The 18,199-nt window shown below is 47.7% G+C and overlaps 1 protein-coding gene across 2 annotated transcripts in view; it reads left to right on the plus strand.

Annotated features, from left to right (window-relative positions):
• elk1 (ETS transcription factor ELK1) overlaps positions 1 to 18,199 on the plus strand; it is a 28,270-nt gene that overhangs the window by 2,484 nt on the left and 7,587 nt on the right. Inside the window, exons 2-10 of one of the 2 annotated variants that reach the window (XM_075475892.1) lie at positions 5,382 to 5,590; positions 7,659 to 7,838; positions 7,912 to 8,055; positions 8,746 to 8,892; positions 8,975 to 9,289; positions 9,382 to 9,517; positions 9,627 to 9,763; positions 12,312 to 12,395; positions 12,863 to 12,964. In XM_075475892.1, coding sequence (XP_075332007.1) covers positions 5,382 to 5,590; positions 7,659 to 7,838; positions 7,912 to 8,055; positions 8,746 to 8,892; positions 8,975 to 9,289; positions 9,382 to 9,517; positions 9,627 to 9,763; positions 12,312 to 12,395; positions 12,863 to 12,964 — 1,454 coding nt within the window. Of the gene's footprint in view, positions 1 to 5,381; positions 5,591 to 7,658; positions 7,839 to 7,911; positions 8,086 to 8,745; positions 8,893 to 8,974; positions 9,290 to 9,381; positions 9,518 to 9,626; positions 9,764 to 12,311; positions 12,396 to 12,862; positions 12,965 to 18,199 lie in introns of both variants that reach the window. The other variant, XM_075475891.1, reaches the window with a different exon arrangement.

Below are 18,199 nucleotides of genomic sequence, written 5' to 3' on the forward strand. Positions count from 1 at the left end.
GAATTCTCGGCAAAGTTTACCGACATACTCCGCTATCTTTACTGACATGGCGCGTTCGGACGGGACTAGATCTCCCGGTTATTATTACTTTAGCCCAGGTCCCCCCATTAAACTAGTCCCGTCCGAATAGGGCTTAAGATGGAGCGTACTATGATCACAGGTTGTAACGTTGCCTTAAAGCGGTTGTTGGAAGGCAAACTCTCTGGATGCAGATCATCTGGGTTGGAACAAGCTTTTACTGATGAACTGAGGTTCACTTTAATCTTTGAGTCCACGCTGCTGAACGTGTTGCAGCACCACAAAGTTTATTCAGGTCCTCCATTATCTGTCAGATAAATAATTTCACAATAAAAACTGTTTAAAAGAGAAAAATATTCATCATGAACTAAAAACATATTTATCTCAAAACATCCCTCCTCCTGATACAGATAACAGGACTATAGAACAGCAGCTACTAGCTTTCTAGCTAACATCCAGCTGTGTTAGCATCTGTTAAAATCCTTCTGTTCTCTGCTAGCATCCTACTAGCGTCCTTCTGTTCTCTGCTAGCGTCCTGCTAGCTTCCTTCTGTTCTCTGCTAGCTTCCTTCTGTTCTCTGCTAGCTTCCTTCTGTTCTCTGCTAGCTTCCTTCTGTTCTCTGCTAGCTTCCTTCTGTTCTCTGCTAGCTTCCTTCTGTTCCCTGCTAGCATCCTTCTGTTCTCTGCTAGCATCCTTCTGTTCTGCTAGCATCCTTCTGTTCTCTGCTAGATTTCTTCTGTTCTCTGCTAGCATCCTTCTGTTCTCTGCTAGCATCCTTCTGTTCTCTGCTAGATTTCTTCTGTTCTCTGCTAGCATCCTTCTGTTCTCTGCTAGCATCCTTCTGTTCTCTGCTAGCATCCTTCTGTTCTCTGCTAGTTTCCTTCTGTTCTCTGCTAGCTTCCTTCTGTTCTCTGCTAGCATCCTTCTGTTCTCTGCTAGCTCCCTTCTGTTCTCTGCTAGCATCCTTCTGTTCTCTGCTAGCATCCTTCTGTTCTCTGCTAGCATCCTTCTGTTCTCTGCTAGCTCCCTTCTGCTCTCCGTTAGCTTCCTTCTGTTCTCTGCTAGCTCCCTTCTGTTCTCTGCTAGCTTCCTTCTGTTCTCTGCTAGCATCCTTCTGTTCTCTGCTAGCATCCTTCTGTTCTCTGCTAGCTTCCTTCTGTTCTCTGCTAGCTTCCTTCTGTTCTCTGCTAGCTTCCTTTTGTTCTCTGCTAGCTTCCTTCTAGCTTCCTTCTGTTCTCTGCTAGCTTCCTACTAGCATCCTTCTGTTCTCTGCTAGCTTCCTTCTGTTCTCTGCTAGCTTCCTTCTGTTCTCTGCTAGCTTCCTTCTGTTCTCTGCTAGCTTCCTTCTGTTCTCTGCTAGCTCCCTTCTGTTCTCTGCTAGCTTCCTTCTGTTCTCTGATAGCTTCCTTCTGTTCTCTGCTAGCTTCCTTCTAGCGTGTGAACTGGCTGCTTTCTGCTGTAGCATTGATGTTGTGCTATCGTGCTAAGCTAACAGGCTTTTACAGTGGACACACTGTACAGTATTTCCTCGTTTTGTTCACGTTGTGCGACAGTAAAAAGTGTCCGTGTGAAACGGGGCGACCGCTGAGCAGAACATGTTGGTGGGAGTTAAACCAAGCATCGAAGCTGATCGTTTGCATCGACTATTTTTAGTAATCGAGTTAATGGATGAACCGTTTGCTTTGATCAGGAACAGTTTGAGAACCTGTCGGCCCAGAAATGTCCTTCCAGTCCAACCTGAACTTCAGAGTTTAGAGATGAATCTGTTTTTTCTTGATGTTGATGACTCTGGTCCATCAGCTGCTTCATCTTGCTTGTGTTCACTAACTTCCTGCCAGCATTGATCCATCTCCTGGGATGGTTCTGTGATAAACTCCCTCCTGGTTCCCGGGCAGATCAGATCTATCAGGTGCTGATTGGACGTCATAAACGCCATCGCTGTTGGTGGAGTCTGAAGCCGCCGCCGTCCGAGAGTCAAACCGTAAAAGGCTTAAAGGTTCAGGTGTCAGAGGAACTGAAAACGGATCACAGTTTGTTCTGCAGAGGAACCTCAGTCGGGTTCTGTTTCAGGCTGATCTGAGCGCTCAGCTCCTCCATCAGACCTACATTTCACCTACAAACAAAACATAAATGAATAAACATGTTGTCATGGCGACGCTGACGCACAGCGCAGGGATGTTGTGGTGCTGATGAGCCACTCGTGACAGATGGGAGGTGTCGGCGCTGTCAGAAATACTGTCAGGAACGTTAAATCCTGCTTCACAAAGCAAAAGGTGAAAAAAACTATTTTCTTTATTAAAGGTGACATGTTGACATCCTAACTGAGGCAAAAGTGTGAAACTGCAGAGAAAAAACTGCACAATCCAACATCAACGTGGAAATTTAAACTAAAACCGGCTGAAAGTCCCTCACTAAGACCAGATAACACACGTGTTTTATCTAAGGTGTTTGTGTTCTAAATGTTCCAGTAAACTGATGAAGGAGACAAAACGGCGGATCAGAGAATCAGGATCTGATTAAAGACGTTTTACTGATTCTCCCTGAGGTTCACGTCACTGATTTTTCTGTGGATAAAATGAGAGAAAAACATGAAAAAGGTCAGAAGTTGGAACAGCTTTGTTCATAGTTGAGTTCATGAACTCAGAAAAGGAAAAAATAACAGAAACTTTAGAGGGGGGCGGGGCTTTGGATGCTGGGGGCGGGGCTTCAGGGGGCGGGTGTGGCATGGTGAGTGACAGCTAGCTGCTCCCTGAGTCTCGTTGCCTTCAGGAACAGATGTTAGAAGTTCAGGAAGTGGTTGTTGGTCCCAAAACATCAGAATTTATATAAAAGTTATTATAAATATAAAGTTATTATAAAGTTGTTATAAATATAAAGTTATTATAAATATAAAGTTATTATAATATAAAGTTATTATAAATATAAAGTTGTTATAAATATAAAGTTGTTATAAATGTTTAAATTTGGAGTAAAGTTTGAGGGCAGCAGCTGCAGCTCCTCGACCTTTTCTGTCCTCCCGCCTTGGTTACCGTTGATGAAAGGTCGGTCACCATGGCGATGGTTTCCAGGCTGTCTGACAGCTTTGTTGTGTAATAGGTCAGTGGATGCTAATGAGTTTCATTTCCCTGGCTGTAATGTGTTTAATGTCAGCCTGTTTCAGCCTCAGAGCGCGTTCGCCTTTACTCTGTGTTCACCTCATGTTCCACAAACCTCAGTTAGCTCTGCTAACCTGCAGCTAACCTGCAGCTAACCTGCTGCTAACCTGCAGCTAACCTGCTGCTAACATGCAGCTAACATGCAGCTAACCTGCTGCTAACCTGCTGCTAACCTGCAGCTAACCTGATGCTAACCTGCAGCTAACCTGCTGCTAACCTGCTGCTAACCTGCAGCTAACCTGCTGCTAACCTGCTGCTAACCTGCAGCTAACCTGCTGCTAACATGCAGCTAACCTGCTGCTAACCTGCAGCTAACATGCAGCTAACCTGGTGCTAACCTGCTGCTAACCTGCAGCTAACCTGCTGCTAACATGCAGCTAACCTGCTGCTAACCTGCTGCTAACCTGCTGCTAACCGCGTGCTGCTAACCTGCAGCTAACCTGCTGCTAACAGCGTGCTGCTAACATGCTGCTAACCTGGTGCTAACAGCGTGCTGCTAACCTGCTGCTAACCTGCTGCTAACAGCGTGCTGCTAACCGCATGCTGCTAACCTACTGCTAACATGCAGCTAACCTGCTGCTAACAGCGTGCTGCTAACCTGCTGCTAACCTGCAGCTAACCTGCTGCTAACCTGCTACTAACAGCATGCTGCTAACCTGCTGCTAACCTTCTGCTAACAGCGTGCTGCTAACCTGCTGCTAACCTGCTACTAACAGCATGCTGCTAACCTGCTGCTAACCTTCTGCTAACATCGTGCTGCTAACCTGCTGCTAACCTGCTACTAACAGCATGCTGCTAACCTGTGTTCATCAGTCCAACTCTGACCCTCAGTCTGGGCTGTCAGGGGTTCATCAGTCCAACTCTGACCCTCAATCTGGGCTGTCAGGGGTTCATCAGTCCAACTCTGACCCTCAGTCTGGGCTGACAGGGGTTCATCAGTCCAACTCTGACCCTCAGTCTGGGCTATCAGGGGTTCATCAGTCCAACTCTGACCCTCAGTCTGGGCTATCAGGGGTTCATCAGTCCAACTATGACCCTCAGTCTGGGCTGTCAGGGGTTCATCAGTCCAAATCTGACCCTCAGTCTGGGCTGACAGGGGTTCATCAGTCTAACTCTGACCCTCAGTCTGGGCTGTCAGGGGTTCATCAGTCCAAATCTGACCCTCAGTCTGGGCTGACAGGGGTTCATCAGTCCAAATCTGACCCTCAGTCTGGGCTGACAGGGGTTCATCAGTCTAACTCTGACCCTCAGTCTGGGCTGTCAGGGGTTCATCAGTCCAAATCTGACCCTCAGTCTGGGCTGTCAGGGGTTCATCAGTCCAACTCTGACCCTCAGTCTGGGCTATCAGGGGTTCATCAGTCCAACTATGACCCTCAGTCTGGGCTATCAGGGGTTCATCAGTCCAAATCTGACCCTCAGTCTGGGCTGACAGGGGTTCATCAGTCCAAATCTGACCCTCAGTCTGGGCTGACAGGGGTTCATCAGTCCAAATCTGACCCTCAGTCTGGGCTGTCAGGGGTTCATCAGTCCAACTCTGACCCTCAGTCTGGGCTGTCAGGGGTTCATCAGTCCAAATCTGACCCTCAGTCTGGGCTGACAGGGGTTCATCAGTCCAACTCTGACCCTCAGTCTGGGCTGTCAGGGGTTCATCAGTCCAAATCTGACCCTCAGTCTGGGCTGACAGGGGTTCATCAGTCCAAATCTGACCCTCAGTCTGGGCTGTCAGGGGTTCATCAGTCCAACTCTGACCCTCAGTCTGGGCTGTCAGGGGTTCATCAGCCAAATCTGACCCTCAGTCTGGGCTGACAGGGGTTCATCGGTCCAACTCTGACCCTCAGTCTGGGCTGACAGGGGTTCATCAGTCCAACTCTTACCCTCAGTCTGGGCTGTCAGGGGTTCATCAGTCCAACTCTGACCGTCAGTCTGGGCTGACAGGGGTTCATCAGTCCAACTCTGACCCTCAGTTTGGGCTGTCAGGGGTTCATCAGTCCAACTCTGACCCTCAGTCTGGGCTGTCAGGTGTTCATCAGTCCAAATCTGACCCTCAGTCTGGGCTGTCAGGTGTTCATCAGAACCTGCCGACAGATCCAGGTGTTCATGTTATTACCTGTTCTGGGATCACATTGTTCCGTTTAAATCACCTTTTTCACCTTAAACTGTTACCGATTTGAAGAATATTCCTGAAACAGAACCTCCGTGTCGTTTCAGCCATGGACCCGTCCATCACGCTGTGGCAGTTCCTGCTCCACCTGCTGGAGGACCAGCGCCAGCGCCACCTGATCTCCTGGACGGGCGAGGACGGCGAGTTCAAGCTGCTGGACCCTGAGGAGGTGGCGCGGCTGTGGGGGCGCCGCAAGAACAAGACCAACATGAACTACGACAAGCTGAGCCGGGCGCTGCGCTACTACTACGACAAGGTGGGTTCTACCGGTGTGGTTCTACTAGTGTGGTTCTACCGGTGTGGCTCTACCGGTGTGGCTCTACCGGTGTGGCTCTACCGGTGTGGCTCTACCGGGGTGGCTCTACCGGTGTGGCTCTACCGGTGTGGTTCTACCGGTGTGGTTCTACTAGTGTGGCTCTACCGGGGTGGCTCAACCGGTGTGGTTCTACCGGGGTGGTTCTACCGGTGTGGTTCTACCGGGGTGGTTCTACCGGGGTGGTTCTACCAGTGTGGTTCTACCGGTGTGGCTCTACTGGTGTGGTTCTACCGGTGTGGTTCTACCAGTGTGGTTCTACCGGTGTGGCTCTACTAGTGTGGTTCTACCGGTGTGGCTCTACTAGTGTGGTTCTACCGGTGTGGTTCTACCGGTGTGGTTCTACCGGTGTGGTTCTACCGGGGTGGTTCTACCGGTGTGGCTCTACCGGTGTGGTTCTACCGGTGTGGTTCTACCGGTGTGGTTCTACCGGTGTGGTTCTACCGGTGTGGCTCTACTGGTGTGGTTCTACCGGGGTGGTTCTACCGGTGTGGTTCTACCGGGGTGGTTCTACCGGTGTGGTTCTACCGGTGTGGTTCTACCGGTGTGGCTCTACTAGTGTGGTTCTACCGGTGTGGTGGTTCTACCGGTGTGGTGGTTCTACCGGTGTGGTTCTACTAGTGTGGTTCTACCGGTGTGATTCTACTAGTGTGGTTCTACTAGTGTGGTTCTACCGGTGTGGTTCTACCGGGGTGGTTCTACCGGTGTGGTTCTACTAGTGTGGTTCTACCGGTGTGGTTCTACTAGTGTGGTTCTACTAGTGTGGTTCTACCGGGGTGGTTCTACCGGTGTGGTTCTACCGGGGTGGTTCTACCGGGGTGGTTCTACCAGTGTGGTTCTACCGGGGTGGTTCTACCGGTGTGGTTCTACCGGGGTGGTTCTACCGGTGTGGTTCTACCGGGGTGGTTCTACCGGTGTGGTTCTACCGGGGTGGTTCTACCGGTGTGGCTCTACCGGTGTGGTTCTACCGGGGTGGTTCTACCGGTGTGGTTCTACTAGTGTGGTTCTACCGGGGTGGTTCTACCGGTGTGGTTCTACTAGTGTGGCTCTACCGGTGTGGTTCTACTAGTGTGGTTCTACCGGTGTGGTTCTACCAGTGTGGTTCTACCGGGGTGGTTCTACCGGGGTGGTTCTACCGGTGTGGTTCTACTAGTGTGGTTCTACCGGGGTGGTTCTACCGGTGTGGTTCTACTAGTGTGGCTCTACCGGTGTGGTTCTACTAGTGTGGTTCTACCGGTGTGGCTCTACTAGTGTGGTTCTACCGGTGTGGCTCTACTAGTGTGGCTCTACCGGGGTGGTTCTACCGGTGTGGTTCTACCGGTGTGGTTCTACCGGTGTGGCTCTACTGGTGTGGTTCTACCGGTGTGGTTCTACCGGTGTGGCTCTACTAGTGTGGTTCTACCGGTGTGGTGGTTCTACCGGTGTGATTCTACTAGTGTGGTTCTACTAGTGTGGTTCTACTAGTGTGGTTCTACCGGTGTGGTTCTACCGGGGTGGTTCTACCGGGGTGGTTCTACCAGTGTGGTTCTACCGGTGTGGCTCTACTAGTGTGGTTCTACCGGTGTGGTTCTACCGGTGTGGTTCTACCGGTGTGGCTCTACCGGGGTGGTTCTACCGGTGTGGTTCTACCGGTGGGGTTCTACTAGTGTGGTTCTACCGGTGTGGTTCTACCGGTGGGGTTCTACCGGTGGGGTTCTACTAGTGTGGTTCTACCGGTGTGGTTCTACCGGTGTGGTTCTACCGGTGTGGCTCTACCGGTGTGGTTCTACCGGTGTGGCTCTACCGGGGTGGTTCTACCGGTGTGGCTCTACCGGGGTGGTTCTACCGGGGTGGTTCTACCGCTGGTGCTGTCTCAGTTTGATTGATCTGGTCCGGTTCTGTGTGATTGAACCGGTTCTATGTGATTGATCCGGTTCTGTGTGATTGATCCGGTTCTGTGTGATTGATCCGGTTCTGTCTCAGTGTGATTGAACCGGTTCTGTGTAATTGATCCGGTCCGGTTCTCTTCCAGAACATCATCAAGAAGGTGAGCGGGCAGAAGTTCGTGTATAAGTTCGTGAGCCAGCCCGACCCGTCGCTGGCTGACGGCGGCAGCGAGGACGGCCAGAGGAGGGACCCCGCCGACCCCAGCAGCCAGTTAAAGGGCCTCGGGGGCGTGGCCTCCACCTGTCCGTCAAAGGGCCTTCCCCAGGTAGGCTTTGTTGTTACTGACTCACCTTCTGACTCACCGTCCCCTCTGCTGACCGATGACCTCTGACCCTTAGCGCCCGGTGCTCAGCGGCGCCCAGAGGAGCTCCAGGAACGACTACATGAAGTCCGGCCTCTACTCCACCTTCACCATCCAGTCCCTGCAGAACGCGCCCAACCCACGGCCAATCAAATCAGAGCTCCTGCTGCAGCAAGACCAGGTGACCAAGGTGGACCGCGCCCCAAGAGAGGTGAGTGGGGGCTCCTTTTATTTATTTATTAATTAATTTATTTATTATCTATGGAACGCGGTGGGGGTTCCTTTTATTGTTTGTTTATTTATTTATTGTTTATTTCTTGGTTATTTCTTGGTTTATTTATTTATTATCTGTGAAACCCGACTCACCTTAACGCAGAACCAAACGACGTTAGGCTGTAAAGTTAGTTTAGGCTGTAAAGCTAGCGTTAGCCTGTAAAGTTAGTGTTAGCATGTAAAGTTAGTGTTAGCCTGTAAACTTAGCGTTAGGCTGTAAACTTAGCATTAGCCTGTAAACTTAGCGTTAGCATGTAAAGCTAGTGTTAGCCTGTAAACATATCGTTAGCCTGTAAACTTAGCGTTAGCATGTAAAGCTAGCATTAGCCTGTAAACTTAGCGTTACGCTGTAAAGTTAGTGTTAGCCGGTAAAGTTAGTGTTAGCCTGTTAACTTAGCATTAGCCTGTAAACTTAGCGTTACGCTGTAAAGTTAGTGTTAGCCGGTAAAGTTAGTGTTAGCCTGTAAACTTAGCGTTAGGCTGTAAACTTAGCGTTAGCTTGAGCGCTTGTTCTAATCATGTGTCCGATCCGGATCAGAACCTGTGCTGAACCTGAGCTGAACCTGATCTTCCTCCTCCTCCTCCTCCTCCTCCTCAGGTGTGTGGCTTGCCAGAGTCTAAGTCCTCCTCGTCAGCAGGTGGCGCTGTGGACTCTGCTCTCCAGGTGATCGTCACTCAGACGTCTCCCTGTCCAACTCCGGCGCTCAGCCCACAGATCCCGGCCAACGCTGCCAGCCAATCACAGGTTAGTATCTGGCTCCACCTCCCAGGAGCTGAGTGGGACGATTTGGGGCTTCAGAACTGACCCGTCCCGTCTCCTCCCACAGAACCCTTCAGGGCCCGCTCTGAACGAGCCTCCTCAGATCTATCTCACCAACGTCGGGGACCCGTCCTCCCTCATCCCTCTGGGACCCGTCGGGGGGGCCGGCCCTCCTGCCCAGCAGGATGACTGCGGTGGAGCCGCCGCCGCCTTCCCCCCTCACCCCCCGCCCGTGTTCGTCATCATCAACCCGTCGCCCCCCCAGCAGCCGGTGGCGGCCATGACGGCCGGCCCCCCCGCCCGCGCTCTGCCCCCCATCATCATCAAGGAGGAGAACCTGCCGTCGGAGGAGGAGTTCCTGGAGATGGTGAAGCAGGCGGAGGTGAGAGGAAGTGACATCACAGCATGATGTCATCACAGCATGATGTCATCGCCCCGGCTCTGTCTGAAACTATTGCTCTGCTCCTCCCTCAGGTTCCTCAGCTGGGCTGCGGGTCGGGGGAACCAGAACCTCGCCTCAGCGTGGTGGAGAGCCCAGAGCCCGGGGTCGAAGGTCAGCCCGGAGCAGGGGGGGCGGGGCCAGAGGAGGGCGGCGGAGACGCACCAACAGGTAACAGGAAGTGGGTTCAGTCAGGTGACCCGGGCAGGAAGTGGAAACTGTGCTGGTTCCGCTCGGGTCGTGATGAACACTCGTCTGTTTGTCTCTCCGTCTCTGTCAGATCCCTCCGTTCCTCCAGCGACCTCCTCGCCAGCCGTGACCTCGCCCTCGGACGCCGTTCCTCCCAAACCGAAGAAGCCGCGGGGCCTGGAGCTGCCCTCCTCCCCCTCGCTGCCCCCCGGCCTCTCGCTGGATAAGGTGTGCAGACAGCCGTGCACTGTTTGACTTTCTGAGCTCAGGCTGTGTTCGAAACCGCCTACTACATACTACATACTACATACTACATACTGCATACTAAATACTAAATAGTACATACTGCATACTGCATACTGCATACTACATACTGCATACTGTATACTGCATACTACATACTACATACTGCATACTACATACTACATACCGCATACCGCATACTACATACCGCATACCGCATACTGCATACTACATACTACTTACTACATACTGCATACTACATACTGCATACTACATACTGCATACTGCATACTGCATACTGCATACCGCATACCGCATACTACATACTACATACTGCATACTACATACTGCATACTACATACTGCATACTGTATACTACATACTACATACCGCATACTGCATACTACATACTACATACTACATACTGCATACTACATACTGCATACTACATACTGCATACTGCATACTACATACCGCATACCGCATACCGCATACCACATACTGCATACTGCATACTATATACTGCATACTACATACTGCATACTGCATACTACATACTGCATACTGCATACTACATACTGCATACTGCATACTACATACTACATACTGCATACTGCATACTACATACCGCATACCGCATACCGCATACCACATACTGCATACTGCATACTATATACTGCATACTACATACTGCATACTGCATACTACATACTGCATACTGCATACTACATACTACATACTGCATACTGTATACTACATACTACATACCGCATACTGCATACTACATACTACATACTACATACTGCATACTACATACTGCATACTACATACTGCATACTGCATACTACATACCGCATACCGCATACCGCATACCACATACTGCATACTGCATACTATATACTGCATACTACATACTGCATACTGCATACTACATACTGCATACTGCATACTACATACCGCATACCGCATACCGCATACCACATACTGCATACTGCATACCACATACTGCATACTGCATACTATATACTGCATACTACATACTGCATACTGCATACTACATACTGCATACTGCATACTACATACTGCATACTGCATACTACATACTGCATACTACATACTGCATACTACATACTGCATACTGCATACTACATACTGCATACTACATACTGTATACTACATACTGCATACTACATACTACATACAGCATACTGCATACTACATACTGCAAACTGCATACTGCATACTACATACTGCATACTGCATACTGCATACTACATACTGTATACTACATACTGCATACTGTATACTGCATACTACATACTGCATACTGCATACTCATCGATCAGACAGTATGCAGAGCGTTTACCCACAATGCATTGCGCTCCTGCCCGAGCTGAAATCAGCCGGCCTGAAGCTGATTTCCCTTAAGCTCTAAACTCTGTAAATTTAGCAACATTTGAAACATTTTCAGGCGAGAAAGTAGTCGTTTAGATCCCCAACGTGTTGAAAACCTGACAAAATACCGGCTGTTTACAATTTTGTTCCCACGAATTCGGTGCTACTAAAGCTAGCCGCAGTGAGCAACGCGGTTCCGGTTATTTTCACAAAATAAAATACCCGTTGCCTTTTATCATAGGGAAAGCCATTACCATACAATTGGTGCTTTTGTTTTGAAAACAGGAAGTGAACCTACCCTCGTTGTAGCTAGCTTGAAACTGCCGTTTTGACAGGAAATGACGATCGGCGACATCACGTTACGTTGCATCTTGGGTAGTTTGAGTATGAGTAGTAGAGTTCACAATGGGCCTGAAAATTCCAACCCGACCCGGCCCGGCCCGGCCCGGCCCGGCCCGTGGCTTTCAAAGCCCGAGCCCGATGTAACCCGACACATCAATATGAATTATCTACCCGAACCCGGCCCGACGCCGGGGGTCGAGTTTTCCCATGTTATGGTGGCCGAATGCCCACAGCATACTGTATTGCGGCTCAGGCTGGACGTCCCTGTTTTTTTTGCTGTCATATTTTAACAGCACCTTGCATTTTGAGCATTGCACATAACCTGTGGAATTTCCATCAGAATCCAGCACCGCTCCAAACACTTTCCAGACTTCTGATTTTCCCACTCCTCGTTACGATAGATAGATAGATAGATAGATAGATAGATAGATAGATAGACACTTAATTGATCCCCAAGGGGAAATTCACCATGATTCACGGTAAACAGCAGCGATGATTAATACATTTTTTTAATTTTTTTTTTCACTGGGCGGACAAGATTAAGCCCGAGGACCGACCCGAGTCATCTGCTTATATTTTCCACCCGAACCCGCGGGTCCCGTCGGGTTTTTCGGGCCGACCCGTTGAGAACTCTAATGAGTAGTGACCTCATGATGCATACCCAACATTTCGGAGAATCTAGTATGCATCCGGGAACTTAAAAAAAGTTAAAGTTAGTAGGAGTAGTAGGAGAAGTATGCGGTTTCGAACACAGCCTCTGTCAGAGCTGTGACATCACTTCCTGTTCCCTCTGCAGGTGAATGCTGCCGTCAACAGTTTACTGGCTCCTGGGTCAGCGACCAACACGCTGACGCCGACCGTCATCACCTCCCACGCTCTGGTAAGGGTGTGTGTGTGTTTGTGTGTGTGTGCACTTGTTTTTGCTACCATGGGGGGTCCTGTGACAGGCAGCCCACCAACAAAGTGGGGCCCTGTGTCTTTTTGGGGCCCAAAATCCTGGATCCCACATGGGAAACCCCTTTAAAGCAGCTTGGGACGCTCTCCCAATATGCCTCATGAGTTTTTTAACTCGGCCCATTTGGTAGTGAAAAACTAACATGTAAAATAAAGTTTCAAATCGTGTTTATTTAAAGTGATTTTTAATATCAAGATTGTTTTTGGGACTTGCCTTATTTATTTTTTTTTATAGTTCTGCATTCACACATTTTAACACCTGATTTTATCTATTGTTCTTATTTCTTTCTTTTGTGTTTAAAATTTAAATCGTGCTTTTTATTTCTGTGTAAAGCACTTTGAATCCCCCTGTTGTTGAAAACTGTACAGATAAACTTGCCCTGTGTTCTCCAGACTCCCGTCCTGTTGACTCCCAGCCCGCTTCCCTCCACCATCCACTTCTGGAGCACGCTCAGTCCCATCGCACCGCGCTCACCGGCCAAGCTCTCCTTCCAGGTAATACACCGAGCCCACCTGACACCACCTTAACTCATCAGCCTCTTTTCTACAGTTTGGTTCCCTTTGATGAAACAGGAGTTCAGTTTGTTTCCACGGAGCAGAGTCACAGTTCTGAGATAAAAGGTGTGATCTGGGTGCTGTCCACAGGTGTGCAGATGTTGCACCTTTACTCACAGCTGACTTCAGGATGTCATATTCTAAAGCAACACAAACAAAAAAGTTTTTCATTTATTTATCTGCACGGATGATATTAAAAAGGATAAAATAGTAAACAAAATCAGAGAGAGAAGTTAGTCTTATTTGGAACATTTATATGGCTGTGAGCTTCCAAAGAAAGCAGATTTGTACGTTAAAATAAAACTTTACCAACTTATTCCAGGGCACATCATATTTGGAAGGTTGCTGGTTTAATTCCTTGAGCAAAAGTACTGAATACCACACTGCCACACCTGTGTGTTCCTGGTTTTTAAGTAACTGGATAAACCTTCATCAGAACGTGATCCTGTTGCATCATTTTTAAGAAGAGGATCTGTACGCGGGACATTTCACTGCTCGCTGTGAGTTCAGTCCATATTATCTTTCACCGCTGCTACATTTCAGCAAACGATTGTTCAGGTAATCGAGTATTCTGTTGACTATTCCATCAATTAAGATCAGGGTAGTTCTGGTCACATTTTGACAGAAACTGGAACATTTCTGAGGAAATTTTGATGGGTGCCAATCTATTGCCCACCCTATCAATAAACCCTTTAGTTAATTTAAAGTTGAGAGTCTCCTGTCACATATAAACTTTGAATGAGGTCTTTGTTGTATGGCTGAGTTATGAGGCAGTTTTTGGCATTAAAGGCTCGTTAAGTGCTTTTCAATCGATTTTCCCATTGAATTTTGCACCTCTGCGAGTCACAAAATGGAGAAGACAGGTCTGCTGAAGACAGTTAAGTCATTTTTATCAAGGTCCAGTTTAAAATATAGCTTTTATGGCATTTTCAAAATGGCCTCGGTAAGTGCTTTTCAATGCATTTTCCCATTGCACTGTGGGTATTTTCAAACGTCCCCTCACTATCAGTTTAAAGGAGAAACGCAGATCAGATTTATAACATGAAGCTGTTATAACAGGGCAGCCATCTTGGCTCTGCCCTCATAAGCAGTCTTAGAACAGAGCAGGCTAACAAGGCGTTGCCCCGGTAACAGGAGCAGGTGCAGGTCTGTGTCACTGACATGTACGCTCACTATGGCTTCTTAAAATCGCACTATAATTTTGACTGCACTCGACTGTCTCGAACAAACGGTCGCTGTTCGAAAAGTAAAAGTCGTATCCAAATAATTCTTGAACCGTCAGCGCCCCAAGAGACGGCAGAAGCCAGCGGTGTAATTTTCATTGGGCTTCTGTGTGTGGCTCTTTTTTTATGGCAGTTTTAGAATAATTTTTCACCTGAATTTTACGACTTTAGGCCTTTATAATGGAAATGGAGAGGCGACCTCTGCGCTCAGAGGCAATTTGTAAGTAATCTGTGTGGCAGAGCTCAATGAGTGTGACTTTGTGTGAAAGAGGACAAAAATGCCTTCGTTTTGAAGTAAAATTTGTCCAGGAGCTTCGACAATAAGGAACCGGATCACCAGCAAAGAAGCTGCTGAACATCCAAAGGAAAGCCTTCATAAATGGAGACAAAGGTTTTAAAAGACAACAGTGTTTAAACAAAGAAGTGTGTTCAGTCAGAGGCTTCTTCAGCTGCGCTGTAACAGAGTGATGCAGGAGGTCCTTCCTGCCAGCAGCAATAACAATACACAAATGGAAAGAACATGGACCAATATTATAATTTAGCATTAGGATTGATAAAGTATTTTTTTATTCTACTTTGATTAAAATTGAACGTATCGACCTTCAGCAGCTTTTAAAAACTGCTGACTGACTTTTTACTGAAGTTTAAATCGGGTTCAGATAGAAGCAAATAAACAGAGTTTTATTCACAGGATAATGTAAATAAAAGTAAATTAAAGAGAAAAATGTGACTAAAGAACAGCTTGATATAAAGTTGCTGTAACTGGTGACCAAAATAACAAGGTTTTATTCTGCATTTTGTTAAAAATATTTACAGTTAAAACGGTGAAAAGTGAAAAGAAAAATAAAGGAAACGGTTGAAGAGTAATTTTTAATGGTGGAGGCTTTTAGAAATATTATTTCCACACATTTTACTGAAAGAAATCGTCACAGACGTAATACATTTCATCTCTAAATTAATAATAGGAATGATCTGAATCCCTGTTGTTTTATATCAGTCACCAGGCCTGGAAACTGATGAAAACTACACAGGAAGTTCTTCAGTTTTCTAAAGTTTAAACGTATTCTGGGTTTTCTTGTGGTTGGATATCAGAGATGAGGATCTTCTGCCTGTTGGTTCAGATCTCACTGAGCTGGGATGCTGATTTCTTCACAGAGAGTAACTTCCTGACTCACCTGACGTTGACCTGATCTGACTGCGTTTTCTTATCAGTTCTAGTTAAATTATCGAGCTGAATGCATCTGTAAAGTTACAGTGTGGACGGTTTGTTCCTCACAACACCAGAAATGACTCAGGAAATTCAACATTAAGACGTCTGTGGCACACTTGGGTTTGAATGACTGAAGGCTTTGAGTGAAATGAAGGTTTTAAATGTTGACTTTTAGATGCACATATGTGCAGCTACACCCCCGCAGACGGGTGGAGCAAACGAACCGTCTCTGGGAGACACGCTGAGCTCCATTTAAACCCGTTTCTGTGTCTTCATAAGGCCTGAGACTCAGGTCGGTTCCCATAGAGACGGAAAAGGAGGTTCTGGTCCCTGCAGGTTTCTGGCTCAGCTTGGCCTCCATCTGGTGAAATTATTAAAGGTTCAGTTCACTCAGGCCTCCCAAAACATGCCTGTTCTGTCTATTCTGGAAATGGGACTCCGTACACTCAGAATAATGTACGCTCAGAATAACGTACGCTCAGAATAATGTACGCTCAGAATAACGTACACTCAGAATAACGTACACTCAGAATAACGTACGCTCAGAGTTACGTACGCTCAGAATAACGTACGCTCAGAGTTACGTACGCTCAGAATAACGTACGCTCAGAATAACGTACGTTCAGAGTTACGTACGCTCAGAGTTACGTACGCTCAGAGTTACGTACGCTCAGAATAACGTACGCTCAGAATAACGTACGCTCAGTTACGTACGCTCAGAATAACGTACGCTCAGAATAACGTACGCTCAGAATAACGTACGCTCAGAGTTACGTACGCTCAGAATAACGTACGCTCAGAGTTACGTACGCTCAGAGTTACGTACGCTCAGAATAACGTACGCTCAGAATAACGTACGCTCAGAGTTACGTACGTTCAGAGTTACGTACGCTCAGAATAACGTACGCTCAGAATAACGTACGCTCAGTTACGTACGCTCAGAATAACGTACGCTCAGAATAACGTACGCTCAGAGTTACGTACGCTCAGAGTTACGTACGCTCAGAGTTACGTACGCTCAGAGTTACGTACGCTCAGAATAACGTACGCTCAGAATAACGTACGCTCAGAGTTACGTACGCTCAGAGTTACGTACGCTCAGAGTTACGTACGCTCAGAATAACGTACGCTCAGAGTTACGTACGCTCAGAGTTACGTACGCTCAGAGTTACGTACGCTCAGTTACGTACGCTCAGAATAACGTACGCTCAGAATAACGTACGCTCAGAGTTACGTACGCTCAGAATAACGTACGCTCAGAGTTACGTACGCTCAGAATAACGTACGCTCAGAATAACGTACGCTCAGAGTTACGTACGCTCAGAGTTACGTACGCTCAGAATAACGTACGCTCAGAATAACGTACGCTCAGAGTTACGTACGCTCAGAATAACGTACGCTCAGTTACGTACGCTCAGAATAACGTACGCTCAGAATTACGTACGCTCAGAATAACGTACGCTCAGAGTTACGTACGCTCAGAATAACGTACGCTCAGAGTTACGTACGCTCAGAGTTACGTACGCTCAGAGTTACGTACACTCAGAGTTACGTACGCTCAGAATAACGTACGCTCAGAGTTACGTACGCTCAGAGTTACGTACGCTCAGAGTTACGTACGCTCAGAATAACGTACGCTCAGAGTTACGTACGCTCAGAGTTACGTACGCTCAGAATAACGTACGCTCAGAGTTACGTACGCTCAGAGTTACGTACGCTCAGAATAACGTACGCTCAGTTACGTACGCTCAGAGTTACGTACGCTCAGAATAACGTACGCTCAGTTACGTACGCTCAGTTACGTACGCTCAGTTACGTACGCTCAGAGTTACGTACGCTCAGAATAACGTACGCTCAGTTACGTACGCTCAGTTACGTACGCTCAGAGTTGCGTACGCTCAGAATAACGTACGCTCAGAATAACGTACGCTCAGAGTTACGTACGTTCAGAGTTACGTACGCTCAGAGTTACGTACGCTCAGAGTTACGTACGCTCAGAATAACGTACGCTCAGAATAACGTACGCTCAGTTACGTACGCTCAGAATAACGTACGCTCAGTTACGTACGCTCAGAGTTACGTACGCTCAGAGTTACGTACGCTCAGAATAACGTACGCTCAGAATAACGTACGCTCAGTTACGTACGCTCAGAATAACGTACGCTCAGTTACGTACGCTCAGAATAACGTACGCTCAGAATAACGTACGCTCAGAGTTACGTACGCTCAGAATAACGTACGCTCAGAGTTACGTACGCTCAGAATAACGTACGCTCAGAATAACGTACGCTCAGAGTTACGTACGCTCAGAATAACGTACGCTCAGAGTTACGTACGCTCAGAATAACGTACGCTCAGAGTTACGTACGCTCAGAATAACGTACGCTCAGAATAACGTACGCTCAGAGTTACGTACGCTCAGAGTTACGTACGCTCAGAGTTACGTACGCTCAGAGTTACGTACGCTCAGAATAACGTACGCTCAGAATAACGTACGCTCAGAATAACGTACGCTCAGAGTTACGTACGCTCAGAATAACGTACGCTCAGAGTTACGTACGCTCAGAATAACGTACGCTCAGAATAACGTACGCTCAGAGTTACGTACGCTCAGAGTTACGTACGCTCAGAATAACGTACGCTCAGTTACGTACGCTCAGTTACGTACGCTCAGAGTTACGTACGCTCAGAATAACGTACGCTCAGTTACGTACGCTCAGAATAACGTACGCTCAGAATAAC

This window comes from Odontesthes bonariensis, chromosome 10 (assembly GCF_027942865.1).
Source record: "Odontesthes bonariensis isolate fOdoBon6 chromosome 10, fOdoBon6.hap1, whole genome shotgun sequence".
NCBI lineage: Eukaryota > Metazoa > Chordata > Actinopteri > Atheriniformes > Atherinopsidae > Odontesthes > Odontesthes bonariensis.